The following is a 23875-nucleotide window of genomic DNA, read 5'->3' as shown; positions in this document are numbered from 1 at the left end:
TATGTGTCCTATGTGTATGAGAGAACCCTGCTGGCAAGGTTCAGGTTAGGCTCCTTCCATTGGTTAATCTGTTTTCCCCTAGGTCAGTATTCCTTGGATTCCATTTGCATTCGTCCATATGTCGAGCACTCTTGCCAAACAATTTTACACTTTGTCTTCTTTTGTCAATTATATTTGCCATTCACAAGGAATTTTTGTATCACCCCTGCTATGCAATCATAAATGTAATAGCGTTGTGGGTCCTGTACTGTAGAGTGAAAGTTTGTCCCTGGTATTTTACCTTACTTATTTTATTCCTTTTTTTTAGCTTTGATATCCTCGGACTTAAAATGTATGCACCGTCACTTTACATATTGCAAATTATCATAATTTTTTGCTTTTATTTTAACCTACATGTTTTAAATTGCATGTTTTGTTTCCTATTGTATGTACCTTTTATGATCTGCCCTTTGAGAGATTGAATAAAGATGACGATGATGATGTTTTGTGTATCTGAAGTGTGTTATTTTGATAGCAGTTCTTTTAAAATATACACTAAGTGGGCTTTGACTCCGCCCAGAGCAGCATTCCTCTCACCTCATGCTGTTGGCTGGTTGGTGTATTATTCTGCCTTTTCTGGATTGCCTACTTTGCAACGCTTGGGATTATTTTATATCCCAAATCTGCTCATTGCACATTAAAACATTATGCCGTAGATTCAGTGTATACAGAAAGCAGTTGGTTTTCTTTTGTTTTTACCTTGCAGCAGACTTTTTTTTGGGAGGTTTTACCCAGGACTCGAAATATAAGCCACACCTGTTGGCTTTTCGTAGTTTGGTTTAATATAGAAAGTTGCCAACACATACAGATGGCTTTTTTCCCCTTATTGGATACATTGTAGATAAATTGTCTGCTGTAATGCTTAGGACACATTTTATAAATAAAGCATTTAGCCAGGAAGCATGTGGTACATTTTAAACATTTTTTACCTTTATTGACAGAATCTGTCCAAACTGAAATATATTTACTTTGCGAATGCTTAGCGTGCCATCATAACACTTCGCCAAAGGGACAGTATACCTATCACAGTACTGCATTGAATTAACTTCATCAGTCTGCTCTACATCATGTAGATGCAGAGTAAAAAATAAATGTCTGAAACCCAAAATATCATATAGTGCTGCACAGGAATGGTATTATTTTAGGTTTGCAAATATTTAATAATAGGTGCCTACAAAGGATGTCCAAACACCACTTTGTAGTAGTTTTTGTTCGTTTTCCCTCTCTCAGCTAGTACTTTATAATGAGCACCAATGAAGGTTTGAGAGTATGGCAGTGAGTTCCTAGAAAACATTTGGTGCCGCTGACTGCCCATGCAGGACTTTTCTGATGTCACAGATAGTTTTGTGCTTTTTAAGCACTCGTTTCAACATAATACATTTGCAGTGACAGCAACATCAAGTAATATTTAACACAATTGACAGTAACTTCACCGTTTCTTACTGCCATAATAGTTCATTAGTAATTTTCTGCTAGCGGGCATCATTGCCTCCATGCCAACAGCAAGTCATACTAGTGCTCCACATGTGTCTAAAGTGGTATTACCATTACTGTGTTTATATCATCTCCAACGTCAACCCATCCGTATCCCAAAGTGCCCAGTGCGGTTCGCCAGAACTATTTGCAGCAATTGCAAGAGCTTGTTTCTAAACGGCTGCAGTCTGCAAAATAAAATTAAAGGGATAATACATATTCCTGCAGACCATCAGCTCACATTTATGTTTGGAGATTGAAATCTACTAATAATCTTTAGATTCTAGGGTCCTATAAAAATAGCTCTTTTTGTTCTGATCATGTTTTATTGGCCTTTAGGCAGTGAAACTAGCAGTGCTTGTGTTTCAGTAGTTTCATCCTGTCTTCCATTGCTCCACTTTTAAGACATCTCCCCACAGCGTTCGCTCTAATTGCTTTACCCATGGTCCATTGAAAAAGTGGGGGAGCCGCTGAATTTGGGGTAGAAGAAACCTTTCATTTACAAGTATCAAGGGGACATTTATATTACTTGATAGGTTGGAAAGAATTTGAACCTGAAATCAATCTTAGGAACTTTGAAAACAATCTGAAGGGGGCAAAGGACGGGGCAGGCGGGCAGGTGCTAATTGCTTGAGTAAACCGTTTAATTCTTATGTCAATTTTATCTAGAAATACTCTTATCTGGTGAGAGAAGTACTTTCAGGTTTTGGGGGAATGCAGCGAAATGGTACAAAGCCTGTGAGGGTTGATTGATTGTCGTTGTTAACTTTTGGTTTCAGTGAAATGTTCACCAGTGTCACAATGAATGAATTGCCAGAGCATCATTTCAGTCCATAGCTTATCTTTTTTTTGCATACTGTGCGACTCATGTCCGGAACGACCATCAGTCAGCACATCAGAGTTAATCCTGCTTGCATTCTCTTCTAGTGGGAACCTGGCTTGGTGGTTCAGGCTGGACTATTCCTGTTGTTCTGATTGGAGTTGAACCAAGTCCCATTTTACTGCTAAATCTGCCCACCAGAAAATCATGTTGGCTGGTGTGTGCTAAGCGATATGTTTCCAGCCTTGTGAAAAATAATTAGTGATCGGAGTTCAGTAAAGCCACTGGGTCTTCAGGTAAATCTAATGTGATAGTATTATGGAATATTTCCGGTCATGAGGCTCAAGTTGTAGAATAGCCTGCCAATTCATGCCTGACAGGAGCAATCTTTCTTAAATTTGTTTGTACACTGTTTCATTAAATGTGGTTATCAAATGCTCCTAATTGTGAATCTGTAAGATGTGACTGCATTTACATTCATTTAGGTGAAGCACCACATGTACGACTACCCCCCCCATCAGATACCATTTAATCTCCATACGTATACGCTAACAGAAAGAATACTCAGTGCAGCCTTAAAGAAGAAGATTATTCAGTATGGTCACTTCAATTATCTGTTCAGGTCTGATGCTGGGCGACCCACAGCACAGAGATCGCGGGTGCTGGGGGGCAAAATGGCTGATTTGTGGGGGTTGGGTGTCTCTGTTTAATTTGTTACCTGCAGTGCTGAAAGTAATGTGGGGTAACGAGATGCATAGGAGGGGTAGAGGAGGTAGACAAGCTGATCGGGAAGATTGAATCCCTAAGCACCATTTCTCCTGCAATTTCTTTTCACCATAGGGTAATTTGGGGGGTTCTGTCCTTGGTAGGGTAATGTTCCTTTTTTCTAAACAAATACATATTGCTCGGAGGTCAGAGGGTTGTCTAACGTTCTCTAATGTAATATGTGAGGTAACCTCGCTTGTATGAAGCTCTTCAGGCAGGTTTGAATTTTTGTGCTTCACTCCTGCTTCCTTTGTCTATTTTTTCTTATTATAATAATTTCACTTTCATGTTTCATTAATCTCTCCTTCTGCTCAACCATTTTAACGGCGAGAAGATATCGCTAAAGGGTTGGGTTCTTCAGGGAGGGTGCGCTCGGGTGGGGAGCATGTGTGGAAAAAAGAATCCTCAATTCACCAAATTGCATCCTATATCATCACCACATAGCGTGGGGGGGTCTCAGGATTCGCCCTGATAGCGAGAGGTATAGATCCTATGGATATAATACAGTAACAATCCTATCATGGAATATTAAAGAGGAAGTGGATGACTGGTATCCAGTGCATTAAGGACATGACTGCTCAGACAATTATTTTACAGGAGACCCACTTGAGAGAGGAGAATGTTGGGATTGTTTTTCTCAACTTTCTTGGGTTCAGGATGTCATCACTTAGGACAGCTTGGAGCTCCAAAGGGTGTAGCAGTTATTATAAAAAAACAGTTCTGAAACTGTTGGATTATTGGACATATACAATGGGGAGATGGCTACTTGCAAAATTGGTAGTTGGTAGCCTAGATTTTCTCCGTTGTGGCTATTAGGGCCCACTCATTGAAGATCCCCCTATATTTGATTAAAAAAAAAAATATATATATATATATATATATATATATATATATATATATTTGTGTTTTATAGAGCGCGGACTTGACCCGTTAGTGTATCGGAGCGCTTTACAGGGTTTACAGGTTGTCTACACATAAGACTTGGGTAGGGGATTGAACATTTGGGATAAAAACAAGTACATACATTTTACAAGAACGAAGGTCCAAGATTATAAGGGTGGAGTGCCGGGTGGATAGCATCTGTTCAGTCCAAGGTGTAGTAGTAATAGAATAGAAACAAGGTCGCTGAGGTGATTGCAATGCAAGAATTAGGAAAGGAATGTGCCCATTAGGAAGGTTTTGGCTTCCTTTATAAAACTTGCCAGAGATGGAATTCTTCTAATGGCGGACGGGAATGAGTTCCTTATTTTTGGTTTTGCCCCAGAGAACGCACGATTGTAGGATTTTTTCCCTTTCGAAAGCGCGGAGGCTGGAGCAAGAGGTCTCTGGAGGACCGGGAGTTTCTGGCTCCTCCGAATAACACTAGTTTCTGGGCGAGAAATGCAGGGGATTTAGGGCCTCATGTAGGTAGCCTAATACCGGTCGGTAACGGCCGATTTTCGGTAATAATACCGTTACCGACCGGTATTTTGGCTTTTGAGATGTAGGGGGCTCATTTCTGCATTCGGTAATTTACCGAATCGGTAAAATTACCGAATCGGTAATTTTACCGATTCGGTAAATTCCGAATACAGAAATGAGATGTAGGGGGAGTGTGTGGGTGTGTTTTGGAGTCGGTATTTACCACCAACTATTAGTTGGTGGTAAATAATGAATGGATGTGTTTAAGCGTTTTAAAGCGCTTAGAAGTGTGCAATGTGGCAGACATACATGCCCTTAGGGCATGTATGTGTGCCACATGTGCACACATGGCCGTTTCAGGGGTGCAACAGGGTGTCAATGTGACACCCTGCCACCCTTGCATGTGTTCCCCCCCATTACCGAATCGGTATTTACCGATTCGGTAATGAGGCATACCTTCCCAGAAGGTATGCCTCATTACCGAATCGGTAAATACCGATTCGGTAATTACCGAATTATTCCGAATCGGTAATATTTACCGACCAATTACCTACATATCATTTACCACTTCATAAATACCGAATCGGTAAAATTCGGTATTTATGAAGTGGTAAATGTGTCCCTACCTACATATGGCCCTAAGTGTATAGAGCCTTGTGAGTGATACATGCCAGTTTAAGTTGGATTCTGGCTTCAAGAGGAAGCCTTCAGATGTGGTGAGATGTGGTTGAATTTTTTAGAACCCGTCAGGAGTCTGGCGGCAGCGTTGAGGTAGGCTTTTAAGGGGGCCAGGGAGATCTTGGGTAGGCCAGAACGGGTAGAGCATCCATATTCGAGTCTGGAGATGACTAGTGCCTGGACGGCCATTTTTAGGTCGGGAATGTCAAGGAAAGGTTTTAGTTTTCTTAGATAGCTCAGTTGAAACCTTTCGGTTTTGGCCATCGAGTTGATGTGGCCACGCATATTCAAGCTGCTGTCCAGGGATATTCCAAAGGATTTGGCAGAGGCCACTATGGTCGGTGGGCAGTTTAGGGCTGTGATCGACTTAGTCAATGCCAGAATGTCAGGGTTGGTTTTGGGTAGGCAGATTAGAAGGAATTCTGTTTTTTGAGCGTTTAGTTTGAGCTGGTTAGAGGTGAGCCACTGAAAAGTCCACATCAAGGCCTCATTCAGGGGAAAAAAATCTCTTTCGGAGAAGAGATTTTGGTGTAGATCTGGGTGTCATCAGCATACATGTGGTAGGAGATATTGGCGCTGCGTAGTACTTCTGATAGCGGTTCAAGGTAAAGATTGAAGAGGGTAGGGGACATGGTTGATCCTTGGGGGACTCCGACCGTAATCGGAGAGGGAGCGGAAAGGTTACCGTTGATTAAGAATCTCTGGGAGCGGTTCTGGAGGAAGGGTCTAAACCATTCGAGCACAAAGCCATCCAGTCCCATCCACAGTTTGAGGCGTTCGAGAAGTTTTTCGTGGTTGACCGTATCGAAAGCCGAGGATAGATCAAAAAGGATTAGGAGACAGGTTTTGCCTTGGTCAAGGGCTTGGAGGGCATCATCCGTGATATGGAGAATGGTGGTTTCAGTGCTGTGCACCGGCCTGAACCCGGATTGGAAATCGTCCAGCACGTTGAAGTTGGTGATGTGTTGGCTCAGTTGAAGTTGCACACATTTCTCCAGAACTTTAGGTAGGAGTGGGATATTGAATATAGGCCTAAAGTTGTTTAGAGAGGCAGGCTTCAGCGTAGATTTTATTAAGATGGGGATGACTTGACCGGCTTTTAGGGAGTCCGGTATCGACCCATGGAACAAAGAGTCTTTGAAGCAGTGGTAATAGGGGGTGACTTCAGTGTTGTTCTTAAGGAGGCCTTGGATAGAAGGTCTCAATGTAAGGGGAGCTTGATCAAGAAAATGAGATAAAAAATCCTTTATATGAAGAAGAAGCTTGGTTTCACGGATATTGGTTGAAATGTCCCTGGCACACAAAGTATTTACCTTTCATAGCAAAAAGTATGGTTCCAAGTCCCATATTGATTACTTCCTCAAAGACAATATCTTTTTAGATCAAGTATAAGCCGCGGGCTATCATTCGGCCTCTATATCTGACCATGCAGCAGTCACCCTATCAGTGGCCTTTCTGACACAGAGGCCAAGACCATGGTGGACTCTGGATAGAACTCTGTTAAAGTATCAAGAGATAACCCATGATTTATCATTGCAGACCCAGCAGTACTTTAAAGAAAACTTGGGGTCCACAGGCATGCATGAGGGGGTCTCATAAAAGTTGCAGAATTTAACCATGGGAAAGCACGCATTCAGGAGGAGGAGTTCCTGCCAACCTAGGCTTTAAAAACTAGGGGACTACAAGAAAATATTACCCTCTCTGCTGGTAACTCTAGGTACTAAGGTGTGAGCTTGAGCAGGTATACTATGAATGCAAGACATATTTCTATAAGAAATGCCTAGTTAAATGGAAAGCGAGAAAGCTAAAAAAAAATTGACAATGGGGAAAACTGTTGGAAGCTCCTGGTGTGGAAAACAAGATCTGACAATGTTAGTATTTACTTTACTCAGTTGAGCAGGCGGGAACAGCAGTATTGCTCTACACAACAGCAGAGATCGTGGAGGAATTAGCTAATAGCCTGAGCTTGGTATACTACAAAAATCTACAGCCGGATCACCTACATATCGAAAGTTGGCTTGCCGAAAAAAAACTGTCCCATGGAAAAGCAATGGGACCGGATGCATTACTTGCAGAGTATTACCGAATATTTGTTTCAGATCTTGCTCCTTTTATGTTGTTCCTGTTCAACCACATCTATCTAGATGGCCATCGGCCGCCTGCTTTCGGGCTGAGGCAACAGTTGTTGTGATACTAAAACCAAGAAAGTTACTGAGCGGGTTCATACAGGCCTATATACAGGCCTAGATCATTGCTGAAGAGAGACTACAAAATCTTGCAGGAAAGATAGCCAACCTCATGCAGGAAATAATACATAATGACCATAAAGGGTTTATTCGGGGAAGGTGACTGAATGAACTAACCCACCTGTTAACAGGTGCCATGGATATGGCCACAACTTTAGATCATCCACTTACAAATGTCACTTTAGATGCGGCCAAAGCATTTGACTGGGTCAACTGGACTTTTCTATGGGAGGTCCTCAGATGCTTTAAATTCTCTGAAATTATGATTAGTGTAATTCAAAAGCTATATCACTCGCCAACGACCAGGGTTTTCTCTAACGGAAGTTATCCCTACCAATCACTGAAAGTATTGGTACACAACAGGGGCGCCTGCTTTCCCCACTCCTTTGCGTTCTACATTGAACCCTTTGCACAGATGATCCAAATGGATTCTATAATCACTCCCTTTATATCACAGTCTTTTGCCATAGAACTGGCTCTATATGTGGATGATATCCTTATATATTTGGCAGGTCCACATATCACAATTCTTAGGCTTTATGGCTCTCGGGATGCCAAATTAACCAGGATAAAACAGAGGTTATGTCATCATGTAAAGGAGGTTATGCATGTAATTTGAAACATCAAATCAGATACTTAGGGGTCACAACCCTGAGGTTTGATGACACTAGAGTGGTTAAAGAAATCAGCCTACTGTTGCAGAAGTGCAGGAACCTCCTTCTAAAGCTATATGGTCGAGTACATCTTTAAAGATGGTGATTCTCCGAAAACTGACCTTTTTGTTTTAATTGTATACCATTAATTTTCCCTAAGAAAATTATAAACAGATTGCAGGGGGTAGTGAGCTCCTTTATCTGGGGGTATAAGATACTTAGACTTTTGTGGTAAAAACATAGGAACAATTGAAAGAGTGGTGGCTTTGCATTACCGGACTTACTAGTGTACGCTTATGCCTTTTAGTGTAATCATTTCTGCATGCTAAGCTCAGTCCCAAAGTATTCGACTTTAGGGTGTCTCTGTTCAGCTATGTTATATAAATCATGGACAGGAAGATTTTCTGTTGCAATATTGGAAACCCAAGTTTTTCAAAAAAGTTAGGTTAAAGTTACTTACAACGGCCCTCTCTGTATGTATGATGTTGCTTAAGCATAATCTTTGGAGTACCCTATTAGTATAATAGCTCACCGATCTGGGACTCCCTTAGAACACCTGAATGTATGAAAGATAGCCTCACTATCCTTAGGGTGGCTGGCCTTTGAACTTGGAGGAGATCTCAGAGCTGGATTGCTGTTAATGTCCTAGCAGGAGATTTTCGATAAAACAAGGGGCTCACTTTCTAGGTTTAAATATTTGCAAATTGCTTCATGGTGGTCAGCTCCAGTATGGGGAGGACAGAAGAGTGAGGAAATTGAGGATGATATGGTCTCCAAGTCACCATGCGGGAAAGAAGTAGCACACTGGTATTGGGAATGAATTGACGCAGAGAATGCCAATGTTGGACAACCCTATCTAATCTGGGCAGATATGAACCATATCTCCCACTTCTTGAAGATCTTTGGCTTGAATCTCTCAAAGTATTGAATAAATAGTTAAAACTGCTTACCTAAAGCACATTAATTTCTTCACGCAGCATAGACTACTGGTCGTCAAAAAAGGTGGCCAAAATTGCCAAACAAATACGAAAATGTTCAAAGTGTAAGTTTCCTGAAGGGGATGGTGAGCCTCATTTTAGCACATGCCCAAAGCTCTCTTTATTCTGGCAGTATGTCAGTCATTTTTTGTCTGTGGTCTTCCAGCAGCAGGTGAAGGTAACGGATACCCTAATTCTATTTGGCATTGATCCAGAGCTTGGTGGGAGACTAAATAAACCAGACAGGCAGCTGCTCTTTTACCTGGTCTTGCTAACGCGCAGGGAAATTGGTAAGAAATCTGTATTGCAGACCCTCCTTGTGGGGCCCCCTGGGCTAGTGCAGTAAAATCGGGCTCCCAGATGGACGTAGAAGTTAGCCGGAGGAGAGCGGAAACTCAGGGCGAGCCTCCTGACTCAAAATGTGGGCCAATATACAATGATTACACCACTGTTGCACCGAGGGTGGTAGCATCCGTTCATTAATACGTATATCCAGTGGTCGAAGTGGGCGGGAACAGCAGGGCACGGCATGCCCCTACTTCTTTAATTATATAGATTCCGTTCCACTACTTTTTTATTTAGAACATGCGTCCCTGGGCGTAAGAAATATCCAAGGCCTGCAAAGAAGGCTGGCATTAGTGGCTGTTCGGGGACGGGAGGGGAGCAGAGAAGGGAAAAGGTCTCATCTCCTGCTTCCTGCCAAGACAAGACAAGGAAGGTGTCCACTTCTGCTCTGCCGTTGGCAGCTGCCCCCCCGCTTTCTTACCCTTATTCCCTCTCTGTCTGTCTAACTCTTCCTCACTTACCGAAAACCGTGACTCAAGAAATGGTTCTCACCCTCTCTTTCTTCCTGTCGTTCATTTGTTCCCCTGTGCAATGGATGCAAAAAAGAAAACCACTTTTGCTGGACATGCCGTTTTGACATTTTTCTATTCCAAAGTGCAGCCACAGAAATAAAAGGTTCAAAATATGAAAAATCAATAACAAAATAAAGCAAGACGGAGTGTTCTTAAAGTGGCCAGATCGGTTTTATTCAAACCCCAAAAACATTAGCGTTACTTTACTGAATTTGCCAGTGAAGCGCTGTTTTCCCCCGGTGGGGAAGTGCGCCAAACCTGGAGGTACTGCAATACCTGGTTGATGGGTAGATTGGAAAACAAAATGCGTACGGCGGCTTTGTGTTCACGAATGTGGTCTTTTTAAACCATACTGCTTACGTTTTGTAAGCAAATAAGCAGTGGACGTTGAAATGGGTCCTTTCTGTACCCTGTAGTTTTCAGGCAGAAGCACTCACTGATTTCTGAATAGTCAGTGTAAAAGCGTTAAGTTCACCATGTTGTTCCTGCTGATATTTCACAAGCTTTATTTAATCTTTCATTCCCAATGAGTGTTTGCTTTTTCCAGGATGTCGTTACTTTTTCCTTTTGGGAGCATATTTCTCTTGCCTAGTGCTTTATTTGAATTGAGTCGCATCCAGTTGTTTATAGCAGGTCAAATTGGATTGTAGTTGAAGGCAGTGTGAATTTCTCTCAGTGGGGCAGTATGATGTTCAGCGGGGGAGCGGATGTAGCACTGGGGGCAGAGCTGCCGAATTTAGGAACTGGGCAACCAGGTTCAGCCTTCATGACCAGTTCCCCAGACCACTCTCCTGAGGGAGCACATTCCCATGCTAGACCTTAGAAGGCCCCGCAAAACCGGAAAAGCCCTGGTGTCTTAACACCAGCAGGCGGACCCTAGCAGTGGCAAATGCGGGTTCACCTTGAAGGCCTGCCCACCACAATCCATACTGAAGATCACCTCCAGTCTTGCAGGCAGGCCTACGAAGTAGCAGACCCTAGAGCAACAGTGAGGTCACAGGACCCCTGAGAAGATCTGGCTCTAGGGTGGTGCGACCGGTGTGACCGCAACGGGTGCTGACTTTCAGTGGGGGCATTGTAAATTATGGTTTTAAAAGCACTTGCTGCCTCCTTCCTGGCCTACAGCAATTTTCGGCAATAATAAAAATGTCATGATAACTCCGGTGAGTAAACGTCTTACTAGAGCGAGATCAGAGTTTTGTCTAGTTGAAGTTTTGACTCCTGGAAAGATGGTGCAGAGGGTTAATGTGCCTGCTGCTAAGAACATGTACCATGCCCATCACAAAGTGCACATATTGTAAATAGGTCAGTGGGTTACTGCTTTTGTCAGTAAGATCCTTTTGCTACTTGCAGTTTATAAGTTAAAATCCTAACAAAGAACAGTGAGCTATTAACTTTCATCTTAGAGCTGTATACAAACTGCAAGGTATAAACTAGAGCTTTATTTTTTTCCCCCTAAGCCTTTGAGTATCCTAATGTTGCAAAAAGTGTTCATTTGGATACAAATCAATAATGATTATTAAAGTGAACCCCCAATCATGGTATTAAGTTTTGAATTCTGAGTTTGTGTTTCTCCAGATCAATCACTATTAAACTATACTGCCTACTAATATGGTTGTCCTGTGACTCCTACACCTTGTATTCCTTTGTCTTATGTAACATTTCCCATACAGTGATTTACACACGTAAAATTGATTCTCTGTGTGTATTTCTGACAACAGAAAATCCATAGCTCAGAAACAAATGGCTCGTGCTTCCACTTTTAAGCATATTTGGGACATTCTGTGATTAGAAACATATCCCACTTTGTGAATTTATTTTAATGTCAATAACTCATATTAATCGTTAAATAATCATGTGTATCCATTGGTTGAATTACATAACAACAAGATGTAACGGGTCAGTGAAATGCCAAACAAATACTAAAGATTGGGATGTTTTGTCAATCCTGGCCACACCTCTAACTCCGCCCACTGATCCGATCCTCCGGTTATTCCCGCCCTCTGATTCTCCGCCCACAGTTCCCCTACTTTTTTTCTACCCACTTCGACCACTGCGTATATCAGTCTGGTGGGGCGCAAATAGACGACATAGCTAATGTGGCTTTATTACTGACGGTGAAATTGAAGATAAAAAAAGAAAACAAAATGTAAAAAGCTGTATGTTTAATTGTGTTGTATATGTGGTTCTTTCACTCCATAGAGTATACTGGCCGATGTTTGTTCTGCTCTTCTACGTCATCAGCCCAATTCCATATTTCATTTCCAAGAGGATAAATGGCGATACGGATGCTTCCAGCAGTGCCTGCAGCGAGCTGGCTTCTTTCTTCACAACGGGAATTGTCGTTTCTGCCTTTGGGTTTGCTATTGTTCTTGCACGGGCTGGATTGGTGAGTTCTGTATTTCACAAGGCCTATCTATTTTGTTTTACAGTTCTATTCACTTGTTTATTTATTCTAATAATCCACCAGAGGGCGCTGCAGCTTTATAAACACATTTACCGATTAAAAACCCAGTTATGAAAACGTGAAGGTATTGTGCCGATTTAACACAGCCGAAAAGTATACATGTTATTTATTGTGATGTCTCCGTAATAAAAACATCGCAAGGTGAGTCGTATAACAAAAAAAATATTGGTGACATCGTGGTACAACGCAATAATTTTACAGTTGCCTAAAAATACTGTATAACGGTCGTTGATTACATCTGTGTGGGTGACGCACATAGTTGCAACATTCAGTACCATCAGTCAGAAGTCCAAGATGCATTTGGTCAATGAAATGCCTTTCGTTTACATTCCTTCTCACCCATTTATTTGTTGATCATGTTTACAACAGATATTCACTTGTCATTTGAAAATTGCTAGTGCGCTATTAAAGTCAAAGAAGCATCATTAAAGCAAGGCCTAAACCGGATTCGGGCCGGTTGCAAGCACTCGCCACTCATTCATTCCACATTAATAGCTGCATGGTTCATTTCAGTCTTTGCAAATAATTCATTTACCGAAAAACGTTTGTTGTGTGTCGCTCACTGAGCCATGCTAGCATGAATACCATAGTCTAATGTGGCGACAATTGGAAACAAAAGTTGTAGTGTAATGGAATTCCAGGCTGCTCTGACGGAGAGCATAGCACATTGCTTAGGGAGGGGAGGATGCGGGAAGGCATTAAGAGCGATATATATATTCACCTTTAAAGACGTATGCCAACTGCACACGTTTCCAGCACTTTATCCACATGGAAGATATGCGACAGGCAGCTCACTAACCCAACGCCTTTCTGCTCTGACTGAGCCTTGATCACGAGTGTTTTTAAATTGACCACGTGTTTTAAAGACCGCAGTCATATTCTCCATTAGAATGCATGGTAAAAGTACAGACATTTCCGTTTCAGAGAACAGCGTGTTTTAAGTTCAAGTCCAATGTACTCAGTGGACTAATGCGTCTACTGCAGGGGCCTGTGTTTGACCTCATGGTCACTGGTTCAAATCCCGGCGGGTCCACTAAGCCTTTCACCCATCTGAGGTCGCCTTTCACCCATCTGAGGTCGATAAATTGAGTACCATTGAGTTGGGTAACAACAAACATCTGTTAATCAGCGCCAAGACACCCGTAGTGGTGAACGTGCGCCTTACAAATACACACATTATGTTATGTTACTGACGCTGCTTTCACTGTTAATTATTTAATCTTTTCACCAAAGCGCTATATTGACTCAAGTTTGCAGGCCTGTCATACCCACTTGTTCTTCTCCATTATGTGCTTTTACTTCTCCATGCTTTTACTTCTCCATTATATGCTTTTCACGGCTGCAGCCTCCAAGTGGAAGTCTTCCATCTTGTGGTGTTTATATATATATATATATATATATATATATATATATATATATATATATATATATATATATATATATCCATCACCATAGGTTAAAGTAATGTCCTAGGGGGAAATGTCAGTGACATTAACGTTTTGAACTCTGAAAACTACAGAAATTCACTAGTTATGGCGAACTATTGCTTGTGCCCCCACCATGCCTTCTCATGACCTCACATATCACATGTTCTATGACTTCACTGATTACATCATCCAAGCTTTGTGTTTTCACATTGCTCTATAAACTTGCATGGCATTGGGGCCTGAAAGTAAGCACAAAATAGCTCAAAATATGAAGCATCATTAATGCCATCACAAATACAACTTCCTTAACACACGTTTGTACAACATTGACCCTATACCATACACTTCACAGGAAGCCTAGCTCGCATTAACAATCAACCACAGATATATGGGAAATTCTCATTACACATGGTGTTCAATATGTATACAACTGTTCAGAGAAAGACAAGTTCCTCAAGATACTCAATATCTGTTCCAAAATGAAAACTCGATTAAGGATCGTTTTTACCTGTAGCATACCCCTCAGACATCGACCTACATTGAGAAATGAAGTGGATATGAGTAGAAAAGTGGGTACTGTAAACAGGGTTTACTCTGTGGAGCGAGTTTACTCTGTAGCACACTGTTTGCAGACAGTGAAACTCTCATGAGAAATACACCAGAGTATTAAAAAGGATCTATTTAGAACAGTGTACGCTCTATGCGGCACTTGTCAATAAAGACACTATTGCCTTAAAATAACATGGTTTGAAGGTACTAAAGATGATACTATCTACAGCCTTCACAAGCACATGTTCATGGGTTAGTACCTGCTGCACAGGTTATGGTATTTAGAAATTGTCCTGCTACGGTGATTCTGTCTAATAACTATGCTACTTAAAATACTTGGTATCTACTATGTGGAATGTTGCCCTACTGCAAAAAACATGTGTGGAACATACTAGGCACAAGTCGTCGTCTGCACACAGAATTACACTTCAATACAAAGATTTGTAACATGTTCAATACCTCTACACATCTATGATGCATTAGAAGCACATGAGTTTTGTAAACACACACATATATATAATCACTCTCAACTGATGACAAATTCTCCTGGATTCTTTATTTTAAAAGCAAAACTGGCATTTTCATTCGGATGTACCTCTGCCTTATGCGTTTCGGAGCACCATTCTTGGACACCTTGGAAATGAATTTGCTGGCAGTCCTGCCAGAAAGGCTGCACCACCACGGAAGGAAGATGTGAGGCTGCAGAGGTTGGCACTGTCCATAGCCCAACAACGGAACAGAATACAAGGGGAGAAAATTTAAATTAACCTAGCATCTTGTATTTCAGAGGCCCACTGTAGGTCTGTGAACAATAGAGAATGCAAATGTCACGTAGCAGAACCCACCGAAGGGAAAAGTTTGGACTAAAGCGGCACCACAAATCCCAGCATGCATGAAGTGTTACACTCGCCTGTAAGGCCCTATGGAGCGCAATATAAGCAATTAGTATGCAGAGGAGGGTGCCGTTTCAGTTTTGCTGTGAAGTTGCATTCAAGCCTGTGATCAGGGAGCTGGTCCTCTGAAACGTGTAAAAAGTACAACTGAATGCAAATGCAGATTTGGCTTTTAAAATAAAGAATTCAGAAGAATTCTTCATTTGTTGAGTGCGTATTCATTCTTGGATGGGGATATATATATATATATATATATATATATATATATATATATATCGCCTTGTCTCCGTAAACAGTCGTCGTTTTCGCTGTCACAAACCAGAGTGCAGACCACAAGAATCGTGTTACCATCCAAGATTTAATCAGCCACGGCAAACACAGTCGGCATGACGCGTTTCGATCCCAGAAGGACCTTGATCACATGACGCGCCCATACATCTCACGGTACTTTATATTGCATTTTTTTACTTTTAACTTAAAGTGACATGCACGCAAAAATTCAGTTGGGTTATAGTCACAGATGAAACCTTAAAATGTTGACCGGTTTCACATTATTATTACATAAATGTGCAAAATAGCCAATGTTAAAAATTGTTTTACAATGCTAAATTATATTTACAACCAATTGATATATATACATTGATGTGAAGTATATACATGTTGTCCCCTAGCGATCAGACATGATTAAAAAAAAACAACCTCATTTCAATAAATAAGATTAAAATTAACCAATAAATATCTCTGATTTGTTAAAAGGAAACCTTATACTGACATCTGTCAGATGCAACATCCAGGTGTAAATACCCTGTTATTGAGTCTCAATAGGTTAATTGTTATAGACGTTGCAGTGGATTCAATGCAGTTTTATAGAGCTGTGTCTGCCAACGTTTGACTCGATAAGTGCATGTAGAATTGTGCAAGTGAAATTTTTTTTTTTGTTAAAGTGCTTAGTGCAAATGGATACTTCCTTGTTCCAAAATTTTGAGAAATTTCTAAAAAACCCGAGGTGTATGTGAATGGATTGAGAATAAAATATATACAAAGCGGCATATGGGAATACAGAATATGGACATAGTATTCCATCAAATATTCTATGCTTTTTAAGTTTTCCCATGTAGAGTATGTAAATTTACATGTTTAACGTATAACAAAGTGTAAGTAAAGCTATGGTTGCCTTAAAGTCAAAATGAAAGAGGGAGAGGCAAGGAGACCCGGTAAGGTTTCATTGGCAGGTGTATAGGTCTTCAGTTTGATTTAGGCCGTTAGGATGCTTAGTATCCAAGTTTAGGATGTACCTGGTCTCTAATTGCCTAAGTGCTTTCACTCGATCTCCTCCTCTTTTCTTGTGAGGGATATTGTCTATCAGAAAATATTTTAGAAGAGTGGGGTCAGATTTGTGGCAATCCTCAAAGTGTCTTGCAACAGGATAAGACGGATCCTTGTTTTTGATTGCTCTCATGTGCTGAAGTACCCTCTTGTGTCCCTGGAGGATGGTACTTCCTACATATCTGAGTCCACAGGGGCACTCCAGCACATAGATGGCATGATCCGTTTTGCAAGTTAAGTGTTTGGAAATAGGGATTTCATTTTGGTTGAAAGGTGTTCTGAATGCGGTGGTATTGGTGCCCTGTTGGCATGATTTACATGATTTACACCTATGAAATCCCTTTCTTTGGCTGAGCCAAGTGACTTGTGGTTGATTTTCCAAGTCATTTCTGACTAGAGCATCACGCATAGATGGAGCTCTGCTAAATGTTATAGCAGCTCTTTTGGGGAGTAGATGACCAATAATTGGATCGCCTAGTATAATAGGCCAATTTTTATTGATTATATTTTTGAGGGTTTTGCCCTCTCTGCTGAAATTCAAAATGAATCTAAATTGGTCCTCCGTTGTTTTAGGTTTTTCTTTGTTTTGAAACAGAGTTACTTTATCTAAGTTGTTGCTCTTCCCGATGGCATTATCAATAATCTTCGGAGAGTATCCCCTCGCCAGAAATCTTTTTTTGCTGGAATCTTGCACTAGTTTGAGATCAGTGGGATTGCTGCATATGCGTTTAAGACGCAGCATCTCTCCATAAGGAATACTGTTTATAAGGTGTTGCGGGTGTGCGCTGCTGGCATGAAGTATCGAATTACCAGCTGTTGATTTCCTATGTAGTGTGGTATGTATCTGACCTTCATTGATATAGACTTGTACGTCTAAGAAATTAACTGATATCGGACTGATATCTGCTGTAAAATTGAGGTTCAGATTGTTCTGATTAAGGTTTTCCACAAATACATTTGCTTCATTAATGTCACCACGCCAGATAATAAACAGATCGTCAATGTATCTGATCCATTTGACAATGTTGTTTTTTAGTTGTATAGGGTAATGTCTAGCGAGGACCAGCTCCTCCCACCAGCCCATATATATATATATATATATATATAATATTTTTTCTTTTCATTCCTGCAATGGCTGCCAGCAACTTATTTCTGATGTCGCTGGCAGCCAGTCTGAGTGCTCGATCCAACGTGGGCTGACTCGAGTGGGATAGCCCAAGGGGGAAAAAAAACAAAACTTCCCTGGGTTAGTCAAAGCGCTCTAATTTCCTATTGGTGCTCACGTCTCTCGTGGACCCAACCGTCCAGATATAGAATTCTTTTTACCCTTAAATTCTCAAAAACTCTGGCTATGCCCCTGAAAATACCTTTATTTGAAGGATATGTACCACTAACATGCAGTAGGGGGTGGAACATGACCAGAGAGGGGTAAGGAGGATGCTATGCGAAAAACAGTTCGTTATGACATGTTTGTAACTGGTATTGCCGCATGGCATACAAATCTAAACATGGGATGATTCTGCAACAGAAAATACAGTTAACCAAGTGACAGCACAAGACTCGGAGTAATAAACTATTTTTCATTAAACAAATGCGTTTTGCTCGGCTGCGTGATGTTAAACCTACCAGTTTAAACAGATATCACCGCTAAGGAATCGCTCTTTAACGGCAATCTACCAATCTGAACTGTTATTTGAAAGCCTGATAGAAGCTAGATCTGAACCTGTGTGCTGACTGCATGCTTGTTGATGGCTCTGGTCTTCTTCCTCATATTCCACGCACGATAGTACGCGGACAGCGCTCAAGGCTAATTCTGCGTCCTTGTCAAGTTGCCCTGCGACGATTCGTATTGGTGATATTTAATGGTACCAGCTGAAAACTCATTCAAACACACAAGGCCACCGGTATGCATGAAACACGATAAGCAGCTGCCAAGGAAATGCCTGCTGGGCGTAACCGTATTGTCATTATGTTACCATGTCATCTGATTCACAATGCATACCTGTGAATGCTTTTCATCACCACCTAAAGTAGTTTAACAGGAACCACAGAAGAGAAGTACGAAATGTAAAGTAGAGCAAGCATCTAAACGGTGGATTATGGCACAGATCAGAAATAATTAGTCTGTTAAAAAGAGTGTTTCACACTCGGGGTGGCATTTTCACCTGCAACGAGATGTGTGCTCAAGTGCAAGTTTGGTGTTAGAATCTCTACCGGAACACGTTACAAGATTATTTGGAGATGCCAGACTGAAACATAACATCCACTACAATCGTAGGGGCTTAGGTGAAACAGAACATACACCCCCAAAAACTTTTATTTACAACCGTGGTATGCGAAACTCCGTTTTTGTGGGCATACAATCAAGAACGAGTCCACCTTGGACTAAGTCAACATAAATCCGAAACCTACAGACCAGTTCCAGCCACCCGCTCCCCGAAGCCTTTCAAATTGCCCTCGAGGAAATTTTGCATTCGAAGATAAAAGAACCACGTCGATTCCGTCCCCGTTAACTACATACATCCCATTCCACCAAGACGTTCTGGTTTTTATATCCTTCCCTCAGACTGCTATCAGCAACAATATTTAACTAATTCCACACAGTTTTAAGGGTTCCCCGTCTCGCATCGTGTTACCGTTTCACCTTCATAACCAATCACCGTAGTCGGCTACCTGTTACCACTACGCGAGCTCTCACCCACCGAGTCCCTTGTTAAGCGTAGTTCTAAACAACCGGTGCAAACCATTCACCCCTTATTAACTCGGTGTCCTGGGGGTTACATCACCCGTCTGGTTCTATGCCCCTCAATGCTTCATCCGGCCTCTAGCTAGCGGTCTACTGAACCAGACCCACGGGTATCACCAAACTGGTTCTAGCTCCTACCTTCTTCTTTAGCTCCTGGTCCACTTTCAACAAGGAGGACATAGTGCCGACTAAGGGCGCTGGTTAGGTTACCGGTAGAATCGTCTCCACAGCTCCTGACTTTACCGCCTCCTCCTGCTTCACTCACATACATCTGCTACCAGCCTCAGAGCACCATGGGCGCAAAAGGAAGTGACGACAACATCCCGAGGCAAAATATGCTGCAAGCCAATCAAAATCGAGTTAAAGGCAGCGTGCGACGAAACACACAACAAAGGGGAATAACGGCAATAGAAGAAAGACGACTCTTACTGTCACAGATGAATTCAAACTCCAAAAGTCTTATTTGAGCTTTGTTGATCTAGAGTCCACGCATCAACCGTCAGGCGGTCAACAGAAAGAAACAGCAACTGCCGACATTAGAACCCGGAACGTGGAACTCTGGTTATAATGGAGAAACAGTAAGGACTACACTAACATTCAAACACACAAGCGGGCCCGACACCTGACCCTGCGTTACTTAGAGATTATGTAGGGATTATGTAGTGAGTGGAGAGAAAACGCCGCCGCCTTTCTCCGAGGCGAAGCAGAAATGCCTCGGAGAAAGGCAGCGGCGGTTTCGGATTCGGGGGCGTGTTCTCCTCTTGCCATTGGCAGGAGGAGATAATTAGATTTGTTGAAAAAAACACGCCCCCGAATCCGAAAAGGACGGGGCCTGATCGGAGTGACGGACCTCTTCTCCAATGGCTGGCCAGCATTCAAGAGGCCAGCCAATGGAGAACAGGGGAGAAGAGGGGCGGGTTCAAGCCCCTCTTCTCCAAGTCATTCAATCTCGGATCGAGACTGCGCAAGCGCAGCCTTCGAGCCGAGACCTAAAAAGCACATTCTGCAGAACAAGTTCTAGCTTCCTGCCAAATTTGGTGTGATTGAGTTTGGTAGTTTTTCTGTAGCACAAAGCAGACAGGCTTAACTTAGGAGAAATGTGTACAGCATTTATCAGTACCAAAACAGTTAAAAAGTTGAAAATACAATAAAAAATCACACTCCAGTTTAAAAAAAGAATAATGCACTATTTAATGAACAAATAGATACCAAAACAACAATAATCTGATGTAGAGAAACAGGGGTATGATATTTAGAGGTTTTAAGTCAAAATAGTGCCTAAACGCACAGCGCACCACTCGCGGTAATCTGGTTGTCCTAGAGCGGGTCCAAGTAAAAAAGTAAGGCACACCACAATCTGCTGGTCAGGTACAGGGACTAGGTTTGTCCATGTGGAAAGTTTACAACTGACTTAGAAGAGGGCTCAACAACTGTGACCTGGTGAAGCACAGGTCCTCTGTGTGAGCCTCTGTTCTGGCATGAAACTTGGTGCATTCGCCGTTGATGGCAGGAAAGCTCGGAGCAGGCTAAGTTGGGTATATGTGCCCTGGAAGGTCTCGTCGGCGGTCAGATGCTGTTTTACTTGGCCCATGGTGAAGCCACTCTACTTTCTTTCTGGAAGTTGAAATCCTTTGAGCAGGAAATCTGACTGGCGATTTGATTTACCGAACTGCGGCTTCGTTGTTGGGCCTGGTATCCATTGCTTCTCTGGCAGAAGAGGTCTGTTTTTTTTTTTTTTCTAAGTGTCCTGTTTTGCAGATTTTAGGGTCTGAGGACTATATTTTAACACTAGCAAAGGGTCCTTGAACTTGTGGGTACCACTTGGGGGTTAGGACTCCATCTCATAGAAGCCACCAGCATGGCCCAGGGCAAATCCATTTGGATCTGGTCAAAAGGGGTTCCTTCAAAATGTATAATTCTTGCAGGTTTTGTGGCTCTTTAGCTTAACAGAAAGTCAGCCAATTGACCCTTGGAGTCCACTTTTTTGTTCTGGATACAAGTGGGAGCCGGTCCAGGTGTTGGGGGTCTCTCTTCACAGGTTCAAAAGTAGGTGCTGCCCTTCTGTCTACCACAGGTCCAGATGTGGTCCAATAAAGGTATCCAGGGGTGCCATATTTATGCCTAGAACTAGCTTGTGGATGGGGTAGACTCCCTGACAAATAGAAAAACTTCCCAGGGGCAACCCTACCCACTTTGACATAATGTCCTGGGGGTTTGGCTCCAATAGTGCACTGTTATGCCAAACTCTAACATGGCAGAACCTTTCCTCCCCTGGGCAGAGCTCTGGGCACACCCCTGAGGTGTGTCTAGGGAAATGTAACCCCCCCCCCCTTGCATTCCAGTTACGTAACAGGTTTTTCCTCCACTGGGATTGGTGCTAGGCTGACCACCTGGACCATGGATGAAGCTTGTGCAACTGCTGGCCACATCTCCCAGGCCATCCTGTCAGGAGGAGGTCACTCCTCCTTTTACCCAAGGCCCTTTTGCTCCTTTTTGTGGGAGCCATTCACACTTTGTTGCAAGGGGCCAGAAGGCTGACAGGTGACAGTCAGATTAACTCTAAAAAGGGTACCAGAGGCATGAGGCAGGAAAATAGTGACTTTGTAAAGTCACTGTGTCTGCAAATGTTCAACATATTTTGACTTTCGCATTATTTAAAAAATATATATATAAATCGTGTGTTTGAAGTATTTTTCTGGCTAGTGCCAATTTGAAGTTAGATTGATTAAGTGTAATACAGTAACGTAGTGTTTCCGATGGCCCAGCTAGCTATGCTACAGTAAAAAACGAGTTTGAGGCTTTTTTCACTGTAAGGACATGTGAAAACAATAAACACATATGTCCTACTCTTTAAAGCTATGGACCCTGCCTTAGGGTTGGGAAGGCCTACTTTAGGGGTGAAATACTGCTGTTTAAAAGGAAGGTATAGGGCTGTTAAAAGGGTGATTCTAAGGAGTTGAAATGTCAGTTTACAACTGTCTGGAAAGACTGCTGTGACAGGCCTGAGTCATGTTTTCGCTTGTCTCTTCAGTGGTGGCTCATTAAGTGTTGCAGTTCACTAGTGACATTTAACTTACAAACCCTAGATACACAGGATACAATATACTAGGGGTTTTCAGGTAAGTTAACTAGACCTTAACCAATTGTAAACCTGTTTTAGGGGTCAGAGCGCATGTACTGGGATCTGCTTAGCTGGACACCTAGTGCAACAAATATTAAAAAAAAACTGCAGCATCAGTCCAAACATTCGGGGTGATCAGTCAGAAAGAGGCATATTCTTTGAGTGGGCAATTCATAACATGCAGGTATAGTTGGGTAAGAAGTGAATAACGAGGATGATTTTAACCTTAAGGCACTAGGTGACATGGTAGACAATTTAAGCTTCACTCTAATTCTGTATTTGATGTCATTCAGAACTCGTTGGTGAAAAGCATCCCTGTTCTTCATTGTTATCCAGCTATAGTTACGTTTTGCTATTTTGAATCATTGTCCATATTCAGAGTTCCTAATTTTGCACAAGCCTCAAGTTGCACATGGTGTTGCCTGTGTTCTTGTTCTTTTTTTTTATTATTATTTTTTTATTGAGAGTTCAAATATAACGATACAGAGAAACTGAAAATAAGATGCCGTGAAGACCAATTAATACAGTATGAGAAAAGAAGTAGCAGCAATATTCTTACAAATTATCATTTTAACATTTAAATTGTAAAAAAAAACAAAAAAAAAAAAAACTGCCATTAATAATCAAAAGATTTTGATAGAATGAAAACAGTATGCAGCATTTAAATACAGTGGACGTCTTCTCAGTTGAAATTACTAATGTATAAAGTGACACGTGCGAAGTCCAGATGAACACACTAGACATATAAGCTAAAAGATGTTCTCGCAACAGTATACATCCCTTAAAGTAATAGCAAGACAATTTTAAGAATCGAACACACTCCAATTTTTATCATATTTTTTGAGAGCCACTGATCTAAAAGAATAACTTCTTTCCCTAGCTTGGATTTGAAATAGTTTGAACTTCCATGCCTGGAAGGATGGAACAGAATCTGTTTTCCAGGACTGTAATATGAGGGATTTAGCTATTAAGGAAGCTATAAAGAGGGACTCATCATGTTGGGTGTGAATAGGAGAGCAGCCTAGAAGGGGAATAAGGTCATCAAATACGATATTAATTTTAAGAATAATTGAAAGATATTTTTCTATTTCCTTCCATAAAACCTGGATCTTTGGGCACTCCCAGACAATGTGTTTCCAAGTGCCTTTTTCATCACATCGGAAACATTTGTTGGCTACTTGGGGGAAAATATTATGTAGGAAGGAAGGGGTTCTATATATTAACCATTTGTTGAAGAATTGCATACGTTTAAAATTTGCTCCGCGAAAAATGGTTTTATTGAATTTATTTATTTTGTCCCATACCTGATGACTGATTGTAATATCTTCCCTCTTTTTCCATCTTTCAGAAAACTTGCTGTAAGGGTCCTGGGCCTTGCTTTCTTTTAAAATTTTTACCCAGATACTCCTTTTCTTTTGAATTGTGTTATTAAAGATA

The 23875-nt window shown here is 41.6% G+C and overlaps 1 protein-coding gene across 1 annotated transcript in view; it reads left to right on the top strand.

Annotated features, from left to right (window-relative positions):
* Positions 1–23875, top strand: part of LEPROT (leptin receptor overlapping transcript) — a 34291-nt gene that overhangs the window by 5396 nt on the left and 5020 nt on the right. Inside the window, exon 3 of the mRNA XM_085602359.1 lies at positions 12112–12298. Within this exon, the coding sequence (XP_085458485.1) occupies positions 12112–12298 (187 nt within the window). The remainder of the gene's footprint in view (positions 1–12111; positions 12299–23875) is intronic.

Source organism: Triturus cristatus, chromosome 4_2 (genome assembly GCF_964204655.1).
Source record: "Triturus cristatus chromosome 4_2, aTriCri1.1, whole genome shotgun sequence".
In the NCBI taxonomy this organism is placed as follows: Eukaryota; Metazoa; Chordata; class Amphibia; order Caudata; family Salamandridae; genus Triturus; species Triturus cristatus.
This window is presented reverse-complemented; position numbering and strand designations above follow the sequence as displayed.